The sequence below is a fragment of the Fukomys damarensis genome, unplaced genomic scaffold (genome assembly GCF_012274545.1).
Source record: "Fukomys damarensis isolate Sample0158 unplaced genomic scaffold, DMR_v1.0_HiC HiC_scaffold_29, whole genome shotgun sequence".
Classification (NCBI taxonomy): Eukaryota; Metazoa; Chordata; class Mammalia; order Rodentia; family Bathyergidae; genus Fukomys; species Fukomys damarensis.
The window spans coordinates 22,712,320-22,728,311 of record NW_022900941.1 but is presented as its reverse complement, the minus strand read 5'-3'; the positions used below and the strand labels follow the sequence as shown (position 1 = coordinate 22,728,311).

Sequence of the window (15,992 nt, the reverse complement as noted above, 5' to 3'; positions counted from 1 at the left end):
TATGGATACATGCCTATAATAAAGTTTAATTTTCAAATTTACTACAAGAAGAGATAAAATAACAGTAGCTAATAGTAAAGCAAAATGATTAAAATACTGTAATAAAATTATGCAAATGTGGCCCTGTCTTTCAGAGCATCTTGCTATAATGAATCCATTCTTCCTGTCATGATGCTGCTACAATGTCTGCACGATCAGATGATGTACAGTGAATGGCTAAGCACTTATGCACTGTGCTTATTCCTTTTACTGTAAGGGTGCAACAGTAAGGCTAGCATAAATTTATTTTTCCTTCTTCACAAGTTCATGGATAGATTTATTCTTCATTGATTCGTCTTAGCAATCTCAGTATATAGTTGTATTTCTTTCCTTAGTAAGTGGTGAACTTTCATGTTTTTTTTCACTTACAGGAAATACATTATAACCTCTTTGACATATCCAAATTGCTGTATCACTATTTTTGTGCTTTCTGGCCATAGTTAAGTAAAATAAGTGCATGGAATACAGCCCCTGTACGTTTGATAGTCAAGCTGATACCTGAAAGGACTAAGTGACTGATGAGCAGAGTTCATAATGTAGACACACCATCCAAAAGCACGGGCTAGAAAAGCGTTGTCAAAGTAATCAGAGCAAGCTCAATTTAACACTTATGAATTGTTTATTTATCGAATTTTCCATTTAATGTTTTTGCACTGCAACTGACTGAGGATAACTGAAACCAGGGACCTGCAGATAAGTTTAGGGCTACTGTGATACAATTGCAGCTGCATTTTAATTAGAGCTCAAGAGTTAATCAAAATTAACAGTCTATTCCATATGTCCGGTCATATTCTCTAGGTGTTATATTATATTTTGTATTAACAAGTATTATGACAAATATTAGTCATTCAAACTGAAGGTACACAGTAAGGTCCAAGCCTTTCCTGGGAAAATTTTATTTCACTTTAAAAATATTTGTATAGACAACATCTGATCAAAGAATTTCTGCCATATGTAGGCTTTGATTTAGATATATTTAAAAAAATAATTTGCACTTGAAGTTCAATATGTTTAAATTAAGTTTCTTTTCCCTTTTTACAGTGAATATTAGCAAAATCTAATATAGCATAAGATTATTAAACATTGTACAGATTAGAGATGACAGCATCAGTTTAATTTCAATTAATATAGTTCCATATTTAAACTATGGCCATTTAAGAATATCCTAAGTAATACAGAAAAAAGTAGAGACCATAATTATATGCAACTTTAAAAATATTATGCTTTTAGATTTTAAATATTATCATATGATATATTTAATAAAAATCAAAAAGTTCATATATACCTGCTCTTCACAATCATAGAAGGGTCTTAAAATTTTTTGTTCTATGCAGTTATTAATGTGAAAATAATAAAGGTGCATAAGTTTATAAAATGCATGTAGTCTACAGTGATTCATTGTATGGTAAGGACTGCTAAGTTGAAACTTTTAAGAAAATTTTTGTTTTTTTTAAGATGTATTTGACCACTTTGTCTCCAGTATTGCCCTTACTGGAAAAATAATGAAAGTTTTAAAAATTGGATTATTTATTATATTTCTATTGGTTAAACAACAGAACACATATAACTGGATAGTTACAAAATTAGTTATAATAAATATTAAGAGAATGAACATGTAACATTGTTTAATCATATTCTATTATTTGGACATCTGATTAAAACATATGTGTTTTTTTCATTGAAATAATTAATATGAATACAAATCACTTCCATGCAGATTAGATCTATATATCCATGCATATTTTTACTTGTGATATTTTGTTATCCAGTAATTTTTTTTCTTGTGTCTAAAATCTGTTTGTGGGACTCTCAAGCTGAGGGATATTTATTGTATAATAACAAAAATTACAAGATCTATCACCTACCATCCTTTTAGGCATTGTTCTTTCAGTAAGATGAGTATTTTTCCTAAAATCCAAAATTTGGAACCATGTGCATATAAAAATTCAGTTATTGTCCTTATTCAGTTATACTGTAATTTATTTGTAAGATACTGAGTTCATATTTATTGGATTCCTAGGTGTGATGTGGAGGGTCCAATGAAGCAATAACATAATGATGTTCATGTAGTTTCTTGATAAAGGGTGCACGTATTTTTGCTCATTTTATGAACTACTTAAACCAACATTCATGCAATAAAATAACATTAAAGATGCTCAGTATACAAAGACTGGTTCTATTTTTTTTTTAATTCTGATGGACTTTCCTTTGCAATTGTTTCTTTTCTCTAACTGCTTGTATTGAGTTTCTGAAATCTTAAATACTATATGCTTAAATGTATTTTTTTTTATATATCATGTCTAGTTAGAGTCCTATATGCCTCACTTATCATTTGTATGTCAAATTCTTTCCCCCTGCTTGGGAAGTTTTCTGCCATTAATTCTGTAAACAGTTTTTTTTTTTTTTTATTTAGTCATTTGCAATGTTTCCTGTTCCTTCATTGACTCCAAACAGTCTTATGTTATTCTTTTTTTTGCAGCATCTAGCAGCTGCTGGATTGATTTCTCATGTTCCCTTGCTATTTTTAAGAAACCTTTCTTTTCCTGATCACCAGTCAGAATCTGTTATTCTGTACTCATATTTGCTCATTCTGCTACATGAACTTTCAGTGGAATTTTTAATCTCCAGGATATCTGTTTGCATCTGTTTTATGGATTCCATTTGTTTCCTATGCTGGGATTCCTTCATGTTCCTCAGCTCCTCTATTTTTTCAATCTGTGTCTGCTCTAGAATTATTAATCATGCCTTTCACTATGGACACAATCTCTGTTGTTATCTGAGAAATTATTTCTGATTTTATTTTTTCCAGACCCTCTTTCCTTGCCTGTATGAAAGTTTCACATGGTTCCATCTTGTTATCCCTTTGACTTGCTTTTGGTGATCTGGAAGTCTACTTTTTAGTCTTGCTTAGGTGTCTTCTCATTTCAACCTATGCAGTCTGCTGGGACTTTACTGAGGTGACTCATTGCTTTCTTGGTGGGCTTCGATTTTCAGCAGGACTCAGAGAGGCCTTCTGTCTGCTGCTCAGCACTGCGCCAATTCCTGGGTTCAGGTTGACTGCCCTCTGAGTTCCCATTCTGGGCTGCTGTCCAGGAAGGCTTCTGACTGGTGTTTGTTCTCACTTACCAGTGGTTTCCGGTTGGACTTCCGGCTGTGGCCTGCATTCGTCTGCAGCTGTTGTCAGGGTGGGCTTCTGGCTGGGCCTGCATGCGCTTACAGATGGTATCTGGTCAGTCCTCTGGCTCCTTTATATTTATTTTTTTAATTGCAAAATATACTCCAGCTGGCAGACATCCCATCAATTTCACTTGAAAGTATTATTTTAGAAATTGATTATTTAAATAAGCAACATGTTTCCCTGCTAAAATGTGGAGGTTTTACATGGATTTATTTTCAAATGAATAAATGTCATGAAATAATTTGGAAAAGATAGGAACATAGCAAATGCAAGCAGTGTAGGTCATTTATTTGTAACAATATTTATATATTTTTCTTAGAAATACACTGATATTTATAGCTTCACAAACATCCCTAGTAACACATTTTTGCAAAATTATTTATGTAGTAGTGTCAAGCATTTGATAACTACAACAATGATTATACTTTAATAGTAAAGACTGAACATTAAATTACTGAAAGTTGGAATAATCATTTAAAGTGATTTTTGAAATATGAACCCTTATATAATGAGTTCAAACCAAACTAAAATGCTAAGTTTTGATTACCATTTGAATTTTTTCAACATTGTTCAAACCTGGTGTGGTGGCCCCCTCCTATAATCCTAGCACTTGGGAGGCTGAAGTAGAAGGATCCAAGTGAGTTCAAGGACAATCTGGGTTAGTGAGTTTGCTGCATAGGAAGACCCTGTCTCAAAAAAACAAAGGCAAATTGTTTGAATAGGCCAATATAAAGAAGTTTTAAGTTAACTGAAATGAAAGTTGAAATTATATAATAGTAATTTTAAGAGAGTAAATTATAAAAATATCAGAAAATATACATTCAATATATCATGAATTATCTTTGGGCCGGGGATTTAGCTCAGTGGTTTGGAGGCCTGCCTTGAAAGAGCAAGGACCTGAGTTTGATTCCTGGTACCAAAAAAAAAAAAAAAATCTTTATGGAATTTGTGGTTTTAAAGCCTTACTTAGAAGTACTTAGAAATATGAAAATTTATCATGTATTTTAAAAATCTGTGCACATAATACCTTTTACTTTTTATTTGATAAAAATGTTTCTCAGGTCAATAATTATTTCTATGATATTATTTTAAGGTTTAGGTAACACTCCTGGTGGTTCTTCCTTTTCTTTCTTTCTTTCTTTCTTTTTTCCTTTCTTTCTTGATACTGGGGATTAAAGGTCATCACATAGAAGTAGAAAAACACACACAATTTTTATCTTTCCATAGAGATCTGTTTTGTTCAAGACCCTCTGAGTCCTGGAGGGTGAATAGGAGAGAACGCCCTTTCACTGCAGGGCACATGTAGGTAGAAGTTTCTCAGAACAAGATTGCTGAATGTCTAGAGTTAGGACATTTGGCCTCAGCTGTTCATCCATGTCCCAGTGCTGACGTGCTGTGTTCTTTGATAGACAAATGGAGATTCAATTCTAATTTAATTGTATATAAATTTTATAGTATGTATTTGGTATCATGTGTTTATTTCTGGATCTGAATTATGAAACTGTAATCATTTACATTATTTCTCTTTTTCTCCTCCTTCCCATTATTTTACTTATAATATTTGGTTATTATGTTAGTTATTTTCTAACTATATATTGTATTAATGTCTATTTGCTTTCATCTTAAATTTTGAAATCATCTTTTGATTCATTTTTTTATGGTGAGAATATTTTTTCCTCATCTCATCTTTCTGAGCACATGTAAGAAATTGCGTTAACTACACTTTCATTTTACATAGCAAAATTTTTACTGTTTACATCCTGCTCTACAAACATAGAAATTCCTCTATGTTTTATTTAAAGGCTGATTTTAAAAACTGAAAACAGCATTTATTCAAACTGTAGACTAGAGTGGGAGTATGTAAAGGTTATATTTGCTTCTTTCTTGATCCAATGTTTTGACTGCTGAGTCACGGCAAAATAGATTATTATCAAGGGAAATTACACTATTTTTCTTTAATAATTCATTACTTTGTGTTTGGGTCATTTTTTTGCATAATTTTTATTTTCTTCTCAAATTTCCTGCGTGGTAGTTGTACTATCACCCACTTCCAATTAACAAACTGTTGGAGGAATAGGCAGAAACTGTGAAAGAAATAGAAGAGATGCAGAAGAGCCAGGCATGGTGGTTCATTCCTTTAATCCTAGCACTCTGGGAGACTGAGGCAAGAGGATCCTGTGATCAAGCTAAACCTTGGCAGTTTAGAATTTTGTGAAACACTGTCTCAAAATTCAAAATGCAAAAAGGGCTGGGGGTGTAGCTAGGTGTGAAGGCACTACATTTAATCTTGAATACTAAAAAATAATAAATAAAAAGAAGTGAAAAATCCAGGAATGGAGAATATAAAAGCTTATACATTTTTCTTTTTCTTTTTTCTTTTCTTTTCTTTTTTTTTTTTTTTTGGTGCGGGGTATCAAACTCAGGACCTTGAGCTTGCAAGGCAGGTGGCAGAACCACTGAGCTAAATCCCCAGCCCTTATACATTTTTAACAAATAGAGTGTTGGAAAACAATATTATTTTAAATTTTTTAGGTGTTTTGTTGAATTTTGTCATTTACTTACAAATGTAGCTCAAAACTACTATGGGTCAAGTATGTAAATAATAAATCTGTATTCCACTATAATAATTAGAAACATTATTTTATTTATATCTATATAATATATATTAAATAATACGTAAGAATATTAATTTTGAGGGGGAAAAAGAAAATGTTGAAGTGATTAGTCTCTGTTTGGGGAGGAAGGAGGAACATCTAAACAAGAAAATATTTCTGTGTAACTGCAGTTTGCATTTTTAGAAGTAAAGGTAATTTTAGTGCTTTTCATAGAAATTGTTTGAAATTATAACAAAATAAATAAAAAAGCATATTTAGTAGTTTATATTATTAGTAAATTGAGTATATTCTCTTTAAACCTTCATTTCTTTTTCATAGATAAGAAACTCTGGTGGGCAGACCAAAATTTAGCTCAGCTGGGAACTTGCAACAAAAGAGATGGGAGAAACCCTACCATTCTGCGCAATAAGACTTCTGGGGTTGTTCATATGAAAGTGTACGATAAGGAAGCTCAGCAAGGTAAGGCACATTGATGTTACTTCTTTTCTATATTATTTTTCTCATTTCAACAATAGAAAGTTCCTATTTTTTGCTTCTAATAAAAAGGGACAAAAAGGAAAACTTTTGCTTAATACAGTAGAAGGAATTTTTTTAAACTTAAAATGCATAATAAGCTTTCAAAACACTAACAAAGCCGCCCTTGGAATTTTAATTTGCCAGTTCTTCAAAGAGGTCTTCTTTCTAGTTCTTGTCTAAAAAAAGTTAGAATAAGAAGATACCTTCCTATGAAGTATAGACAACATTTAATTAATACCCAAACAGAATGATCTATGAGATTTGAAATATACTATATAAACATAAAAATTCACATTCAAAGACGCTACATTGTCTGGCACTAAGCATTTTGATTTCTTGCTTTTGCTTGTCTATAGGGTATGAGTGAAATTGAGTGGGAGAACTGACAGATCGTTTACATAGGTGGACTTGTCACACTGCCCAGTGGAAATTGAATTAGAGATACCAGCCAGTACAGCTACAAACCTGCTAATCCTTACTAACTTTCTGCTTCATGGTCCATAACATTAACAGAACTCTTCCTAAAAACATAAAGCCTTTTTTTTTTCTATTCTGCTTCCTTATTTTAATCTTTCCTATGTGAATCTTTAGTTTCACATACTTTTCCTCTTAGGAAAATTTTTCAGGCAAAATAATTGCATCCTAAGAAAGAGACTTCCTCTGAAGGATTTTGGTCATATAGACCAAAGCAGACAAGAGTAGGACAAAGAATCTAGAACCAAAGGGACCACTGTTTCTGCAGCGTGTGCCAACCATCCAGCAATCAGAACATAGTGGCAATACCAGTTGAGAGCCTGTGTGCACAACAGGAGACAAAATGGCAGCAGATTTGAGCTTTCCTTCCCTGTGCAGAACGTGGGCAGGTTTTGGTCTGGAATTCTTACATGCAAATATCAGAAGAAAAAAAAACTACCTTAAGAGAAAAATAATTGTTTTTAAAATAATAATTACAGGGTTCCTTTTATTGTTGAGAATATATTAACAATAATGCCCTGGATCTTATGTACAAATTGATTCTTTTATGATTTTTTAAATCATCGTCTCTGATAATGAACAGGGCCATTTTCACTACCAGTTCACCGATGGTACTTTTTCTCTAGTGAAATAAATAATTTGGCCTGGAAGTATAGGTCAGTGGTGGAGCACTTGCCAGCTTGTATAAAGTCCTGGGTACTATTTTCAGCGTGGCAATAAATAAGTAAGTAACTAGACAAATACATATTACTGGCATCCTATTCATTGGGAATACATTATGTAATTGAGAATAAAGTATTGGTAATTGGTAAATAAAATATATTACATCATTTTCAATAGAATATATTTGTTCAGTGTAAAAAGTTATAGCACTATTATAAATCAGGGCATATGAGATTGCATTTAAAAACACAACGTTAGAAAATACAACATAGAAAGAATGAAAGTGAGACAGAGAGGAGAGAGTCAGAGAGAGGAGAGAAAGAGAAAGACTGAACAAACATAAATTTCCAATTCAAATAAGGTGTTAAAAATCTGTAACTCTGTTTTAAAATGTGAAAAGGCATACACTACATCCTAAAATACAAAGTAATATGTCATTTTTTCTATGTAGTTATAATAACCTTCTTAGGAGAAATATTGAATGTATTATTTTGACTCACTTTGCTCTTGTTAATAGCATTTCCACTATTTTAACCTTTGATTCTATAGATTCAATGGGTTATCCATGCAGTATGAAAGGATTAGCAAACTGATGAGGGTCTGCAGCATGTCACAATCAAAGGTATAAGACAACTAATTTTTATCTGAGGGGGAAGATTTGAGGTAGGTTCTCACTAGATAGTTCAGGCTGGCCATGAACTCACTATGTATTCCAGGCTGGCCTGGAAATCGTGGTCGTTCTCCTGCCTCTGGCTCCTAAATGCTGAGATTACAGGTGTGTGCCCCAGTTCCTGGCTACACCTAAGTTTAAAATGCAATGAAAATACTTTTTCCTAGAACTATATACTGACAGCAGCATCTGCATTAATGACAATCCCATTAACAGAATCACTACAGGTGGCTTAAAAGCTTCATTAGTATGAAATATGAGCATTTCAGGACTCTTTGAGGTATTAACGTTACTACCTCTTTGGATTCCAAAGTACAATTAGCTTCTTCATTAATCATTTTTGACACAGATCACTGGAGAGTTGAAGCTTCTTGTTAGTCAAATGAACTTCCTAGCACCAGTAGTCACTTGGGACATGAAGTGGGAACATAGATATCATTACAAAATATTAATCCAAACTAGTCCATAGTACTAACTTGATAGATGATCACTACATAAATAATTACTTTAACATACAGTGCAGTATTTTCCTACTTCCATTCATTTTTAATAGGAAAAAGTACTTATTGTGAAATATGTGTAAATTTATTATTACTTTAAAATTTTCTCTTTCACTGTTCACTTCTCTAACTGTTCATGAAATGTGTATTGTTAGTGTAAAACATAGTTAAATTTTTTCTTAATCAACAAAGTACCATCCATTGCTATTACTGCAATTGCATTGAAAGTTGTCACCTCAGAAGCACCTTTTCCTCTTTTGTTCACATATTTTTCTGATTATCACTGTAAAACAGCCTCTCATTTCTCTTATTTTTATGCATTTATTCTCTTCTCTAACCTCTTTTTCTGTACTTCTTCAGTTCCCTTATATTTCCTCTCTTTGTGGAGGTCCATCAGACCATATAGTCTGCGTCATCTGTGATTTTCTCTCAGCCATTCCACCTTTACTTGTAGTTAAAACAAATCTATATCTGAATCCATATCTATAGATTTGTATTATGTGAATATATATCCACATGCTTTCTATAAAATAAAATATGTATATGATATACATACAATAAAATTGTATATACATATTGTATGTATATATATATATATATATACACAATAAAATTGTCTGTATTAGAAATATCAGAGGTCTGTAATGTCATATTAAATAATCAGTTTGGAAAATTGGGAATTAATCAACATTCTTAGTTTATATAGGTGATAAAATGCAATCATTTGAACAGCATAATTTACCTAAGATGAAATTCACATTGACTAAAGAGTAGATTTTGGAGATGAGAAGAAATGTATTAAATCTCCTGATGAGAAACTTCCCAAAATGAGAATATTTCACATTTCACAAATGACAGTTCATGACAAGTTACATTGAACAATTAAATCCCACCAGAATATCATCAATTCAGATTATGAGAAACAATGAACTGCATTGGTATATTGAATTTTCCATAGCATAGTATTGATATACATCTTTAATCAAGACATAATTCTCATGGCTTTTAATTCTCACTGGATTTACTACACATCCTATCAGTTTGAACATCGGTAAATGGCAGTGCATGTCCTAGAATAAAAATGTAAAAGTGAGATATTTAATGAACTTTCTACATAAGATTGTAAATTATTTCACTTCATGCTACCAGATATAATTAGCTCATTGTGGCTAGTAAATTTAATGAAGTGTCTTTCTAGAATGTGTACTTGTGATTTACTGACTAATATTTGTCATAGCTAATAGACAGAAAGAAGGAGAATTTCTTACTAATATGCCAATTAATTGGATGTCTCTTATGAGAGTGTTTTCCACATAGTATGGCAAAATTATGTTTCTAGGAATAGAAAACTTTATTTCCTTTTAAAAATAAATTTAAATATTCACATACATTTATTTTCTTTTAATGGCAAAGTCTGTTAATTGCATTTATAATATAATTTAAGTTTCATGGGACACATTTAGATAAAATACTCTTATGAAACAACTAGTCATAGAAATGAAGTGAAATTTAAGAACCAAAAAGTTTCTTGATTTCTGTGATCTTAAAATTTTTTTAAAGTTCTATGTCAGTACTGCAAGCAAATCAGTCTCCTTGTACCTTTCTGTCACTAAGAATATTTTTGTCTCTTTTTCTTGAAGGGCAATATTCACCTGTGAGCCAGTGCTTTAAGTTATTTGAGAGAATAAAATGTGATTATAACCAATATGAAACAGTTACCTTTAGAAGTTAATAACCCAAATATTTGTTTTCATTATTGATTTTGATTAAAACTTTTTATAAATTATATTTCTTTTTAAAATGTGTTTTATTTTCATTCTTTACAGGCAGCAATTCTTGCCATCTAAATAATGGTGGATGCTCTCAGCTTTGCTTACCAACATCTGAAAATACAAGAACTTGCATGTGTACCGTGGGATATTATCTCCAAAAGAACCGCATGTCATGCCAAGGTATAAGTTCATAAAAACCTTTAGCATTTACTTCATCCATTATCTACCATGAAGATTTTGCACAACCAAAGTCAGTTAAAATTAGAAAAATAGTATTAATTATTAAAATAATTGTATATTGCATAGTTTCATATATGTTGAATTTTAATGGATTTGAAATGTTTTTTCTTATTAGAGTCATTTCCTAAATTTTAATTACTTTCAGCAGCTTCAGTTTATTACCAAACTTTTAACAAAGTCTAATAGTTTCTACATTTAACTGGAAGGGGCAAAATTTGAAGGGAAATGTGACTAATAGGCTGGAGTTAATGTACAATTGAGTTTAGTTGCATTTATTTTCTTTCATATGTTTTATAGAAAGCATCAGACAGATGCAGATCTAAGGTTAGCGTAACTCAGGGAGAATATGTCTGGAAAAGATTCGCAACCCAAGCAACCTCTTTCTTTTCCTTATTTTATGGTCCTTAGTTCTAATAGTTCCAAAGAACTTTTTGGTTCTAGAATGATGTTCTATTTCATGATCATAGCTTGCATGACAGTGTTATTTATTTTAGATTAAATACAATATTTATATGACATTTATGTGCTAGACACTCTTCTAAGCACCTTAAACATGTTAATTCATTTAATACTCATAACCATATGAGATAGATCTCTTATTATCCTTGTTTTATAGATGAGAAAAGTGAGATAAGGAGAAATTAAATATGTCTAAGTCATAAGACTACAAAGTGGCAGAAATAAATTTAAGTCTAGGCATTTTGATTTTTTTTAATTTTATTGAGTTTATTGGTACATTTTAGGGATACAGTACAGTTACATTCATTGTTGGGATCTTGCCTCTACATTTCATCTTTTCATTCTCTCACATTTTTTTCTTTTCCCTTTTTGTTCTTCCCCTACGTATCACACCTTCCCTACACCTTTAGCTCCTTTCTTCAAATTTCTAAATGTCAGTAATCTTATTAGAATCTTATGCATTGTTGCAGAATATTCACACCAGGGAAACTATTTGGTATTTACACATGTGTGACTTATTTATTTCACTTAGGAGTATATCTTCAATATGTATCCATTTTCCTATGAATGAATCTATTCTCTCGCTCTTTATGGCTGAGTAATAGTCCATTTTATAGAAAAACCACAACTTCTTTATCCAGTTTCCAACGGATGGGCAAAAAGGCTGTTTTTTTGATTTTTATAAGAAAATGTATATTTTTACTATATCTTATTTAGATACGTATTTTCTATTATGTTGATGATATTAATAAGCATGAGCATGTAGATTTCTTCTAAAGTGCTATTTATCTTCTTATTTTAAGACACATTTTTGATGATGGGAAGTAGAACATAAATAGCAAAAATTAAACAATTTTATTATTGATGCATTTTTATTGTTTGAGAGGATTTTAGAAGTAGAATATTCCTTTAAAAATCAAAATGTCTATTAGAGGAATAACAGTAATATAGCTACCTTACAACAAAAATATTATTATGGCATATAAAATTTATTATCACATGTACATAAATTCTAAAGTTTTATAGAAAAGAGAGTGAATTTTGACTGGGAAGTCAGGTCTCCCAGAAATTATCTACTTCCTTACTTCTCAAAGTGATGTTCACATACAAGTAGCATCATCCTCTACTGAGAATTTTTTAGAACTTCAAATCATTAGGCCCTTGAGTTGGGGCTAAGTAATGTGCTTTAACAAAGCATCTAGGAGATTATGATATACTGTGAAGTTTCAGAACCATGAATTATCTGTCTTTCAAATAGTCGGAAAAGATAGCATGCATTCAAAAATTTTTAAAAGATAGAGGACTGTTATGAGAAAATGAAGAATAATGGAAACAAAGTCTTTGTAGATAAGGATGGAGGGACTGGTTTAAGTGAGGGCAGTGGAATGGGGAAAAATGAGAACCAAGACTGATTATGTAAAGGTACACATTTCCAACGATGAATGTCATTATATTGTATACATTAAATGTACCAATAAATAAATAAATATTTCAATATAAAAATATAGAGGACTAATAAAGACATTTGTTAATCTATAGGAAGAATACTAAAAGTAATACTAATGGAATTATTTTGACTTTGATATTTATTTTTGGATCCCTCTCCCAAATTCAGGAATAGAGTCATTTCTTATGTACTCTGTTCATGAAGGAATCAGGGGAATACCTCTTGAACCAAGTGACAAAATGGATGCATTGATGCCTATATCAGGAACATCGTTTGCTGTGGGAATAGATTTCCATGCAGGTAAATAGATTTTTATTCATAATTTGTGTATAATGTTTACATGATTTATTAAACATGATGGAAATATAAAAGTATATCTGCTTTGATATTCAAGATGAAAAATATGGTGAATTACAGATTAGTGTTTAAGGTTATCACAAATTGTCTTAAATATGCTTTGCTTGAAAGAAATCAAATTTAATATTCCTAAAGTTTAACATTAGAATTGCAAATGAATTGACATGCTACAATTGCCACTTGATTGTTTTATTTTTATTTCTTTCTCGTTTAAAATGACATTTTATTTGAGCTAGTTATGAATATACAGATATTCAATGCATTTTGGCCTTCTACACACTCAAAATATAATCTTATTTAAAATGTTTTCAAGATGTGATGGTCAATTCTAATATAAGCAGTGGCAAATGAAATCAAAGTAATGAAAAAAGTTTAAATGCTAACCGATTTTAAATTATTTTAATACAATCTATGTAATTTTGGAGTCAGATTTTTGTCTTACCTCTTTATGCTTTAAAAAACAATGAAAGAAAACAAACTGGACATTAACATTTGGTTCTAATACAAATAAATGTTTAGAGATAAATGTTAAACACTTTTACCCTGATTAAAATAAGCAAGTTGTTCTGGTACTGATGGCTAAATTCAGACATAGTATAAATATTAGGTATGTCTCTTTTATTACCACTTATATTTATTACTCTATACTTAGAGTTTTAACTTATACAAACAAATCTTTCCACCTCTCATCTTTTTACCTCATATGTTCTGTGGGTTACTTTGTTAGTTTCGATGACATTTGTGGATGTTCCTAGAATTTTTGTAAAAACTTGATTTTATAGAACATTCAAATATACATAGCTCTTTGGTATATAATGTTAAAAAAAAGAATTTTGAAAAATAAAATAAAATTCTTTACTCCTGAGCATATGGACTCCCTGAATGAAGCTTACTTATTCTCCCTACTCTGACATTTTATTTAATCACATGTTAATGAATTCTTAGCTAAAATTAATGAATTATTGGATATATTTGAAAATAGCTCAAAAATTACTTTCTTAAATCAATTATCTTACATAAAATGTTTGGAATCTCATACAGGCAAATGTCCTACATTTTAAAAAGTACCTTTCTCTAAAGAAAATTCAGACAGATGCAGTATATCTTATTAAAACCTGTGTTAGTTTTGCCAAAATCAGTGTGACATCTGATAAAACACTGTTCAAATTAAATCAATATTCATAGAACTTTTACTATCATATAATGCATATGCACATTGCCTTTTGTGTATTGTCTTTTGTGCATCTTATTCATTAGAATTTTATATTATTTATCAAATGCAAAGCTAAAAATGTGAACTTCTTGAAAGATTTTAAAGGCATACACATATCTTTTGTTTAGTGTATAATCCTTGTTTTAACTGACAACATATTTGATTCTTTGAAGAGTCTACAGAAATTTTTGAAGTATTTAATAAATTTTCATGAGTTATAAATATAAAAATAATTTGATTTTAAATGTTCTGTTTAGGTCTTTAGTAAATATCTCACTTTTTATAGGTAAACTTACTAACTGGGTAAGTGGAACTCACTCTCTGAGGTTTCATATTGACCCTAAATAGGTTATATTATATATGTTCTGGGAAAGAAGATAATTTTATTTACAGAGTATAGTGGTCTTTCACTTTCATAATGCCCCCAAATTAATAATATAATAACCTTATTTCAAACAAAAGTAACTTTTCACTAAGAGGAATTAGGACCATATTTTAATTTGTATTCATAGAAACTTTCTTCTAAATGGTAAAATATGTAGGCGTATTGAATAGTCATAAAAATACATTGTCCAGAAATACATTAAAATCTCTGATAATCAGCAATTAACAATAAAAACTTACATTGAAAGTGAAGAGAATAATTCAGAGTTTAGCAACAGAAAAACTGGATTGTAATGACAGCAGTCATTTAGTAGCTCTGCAACATCAGTTAAGATATCCATTTCTGAGCCTCAGTTTCCTTATTTTGGAGGGAGAGGTGTACAGAAACATTTAAATCAGTGTATACAAATAATTGACACTCTCAAATATTTATGACTTCAAAAATGGTAATATCAAGTAGATAAATTATTATGAAACAAAATTTTTATATGATAATTTTACAAACATTTTAAAGGTTTGAGTAGCAAGGATTTTGCTTTTCTTGTCTCATTCCCGAATATGTTTTCTATTCATATATTTATCTAGAGTAATAAGGCTTTCTTCACTCCTTGGGGTCACTTAACTGAATACTATAAAATAGGAAGCCAACATACAGAGCACACACAATAAGCCAAAAACACTCATGAAGATAACGAGGGTGCTGGTATGAAGAAATTTCAACTGCTTGCCCACATAATATTTGTCTTCCTATTTACTTATAATCTGATCCTGCACCTGTTTTATGGGAGTATACTAGGATCAGAGTAATTATCAGTAATTTGATTTATGATATTATAGATAATACATAAGTACTGTAAATATTTAGAGAGAAAAAGGAAGAAAAATAACTGGAATAATTCTTAGAAAACAAAGAATTTTTGATGCATCAACTTCAGTCTTTTTCCAAGGGATTTCCAACATTCATTTTATATAAATTCTTCCAATATTACTCACTTACATTTTTCTTCCATTAATGACATTCACTTCAGAGGGATAATGCCTATCACTTTTAAATTTTGGAGTGGTTTATGGTAAAGTTATAGATAATCACAGCATTCAATTAATGAGAATAATTCAAACTCTCTGTGGTACATGTGCTGTGTTTAACTCCCACAATGGTGATTTTAGACAGAATATCTTTATTTTGAAGTTTTAATAAAATTCCATTATGAAATATGAAAACCTCCAGACAGCACATAAAATGTAAACATTATGACATGAGTCAGAAAGTTTTATGTTCAACCTCTTTATTTAACCTATGGTGATGGAATTTGGACAAACCAATATATACTTGCCTGATTTTCTTTATTCTTAAGCAAAGGTAATAAGGGTGTTTATCCCCCTCAGACCTGTCATTAGTAAAAACAGAGATAAATTATATATATGATATAATATAATCTGATCCTTCACCTGTTTTGGAAATATG

At 30.7% G+C, this 15,992-nt stretch overlaps 1 protein-coding gene across 2 annotated transcripts in view; it reads left to right on the top strand.

The window, feature by feature from the left end:
- Positions 1-15,992, top strand: part of Lrp1b (LDL receptor related protein 1B) — a 1,779,190-nt gene that overhangs the window by 1,244,937 nt on the left and 518,261 nt on the right. For both annotated transcript variants that reach the window (XM_033757153.1, XM_033757154.1), the window contains exons 33-35: positions 6,151-6,291; positions 10,482-10,607; positions 12,742-12,873. In XM_033757153.1, coding sequence (XP_033613044.1) covers positions 6,151-6,291; positions 10,482-10,607; positions 12,742-12,873 — 399 coding nt within the window. The remainder of the gene's footprint in view (positions 1-6,150; positions 6,292-10,481; positions 10,608-12,741; positions 12,874-15,992) is intronic.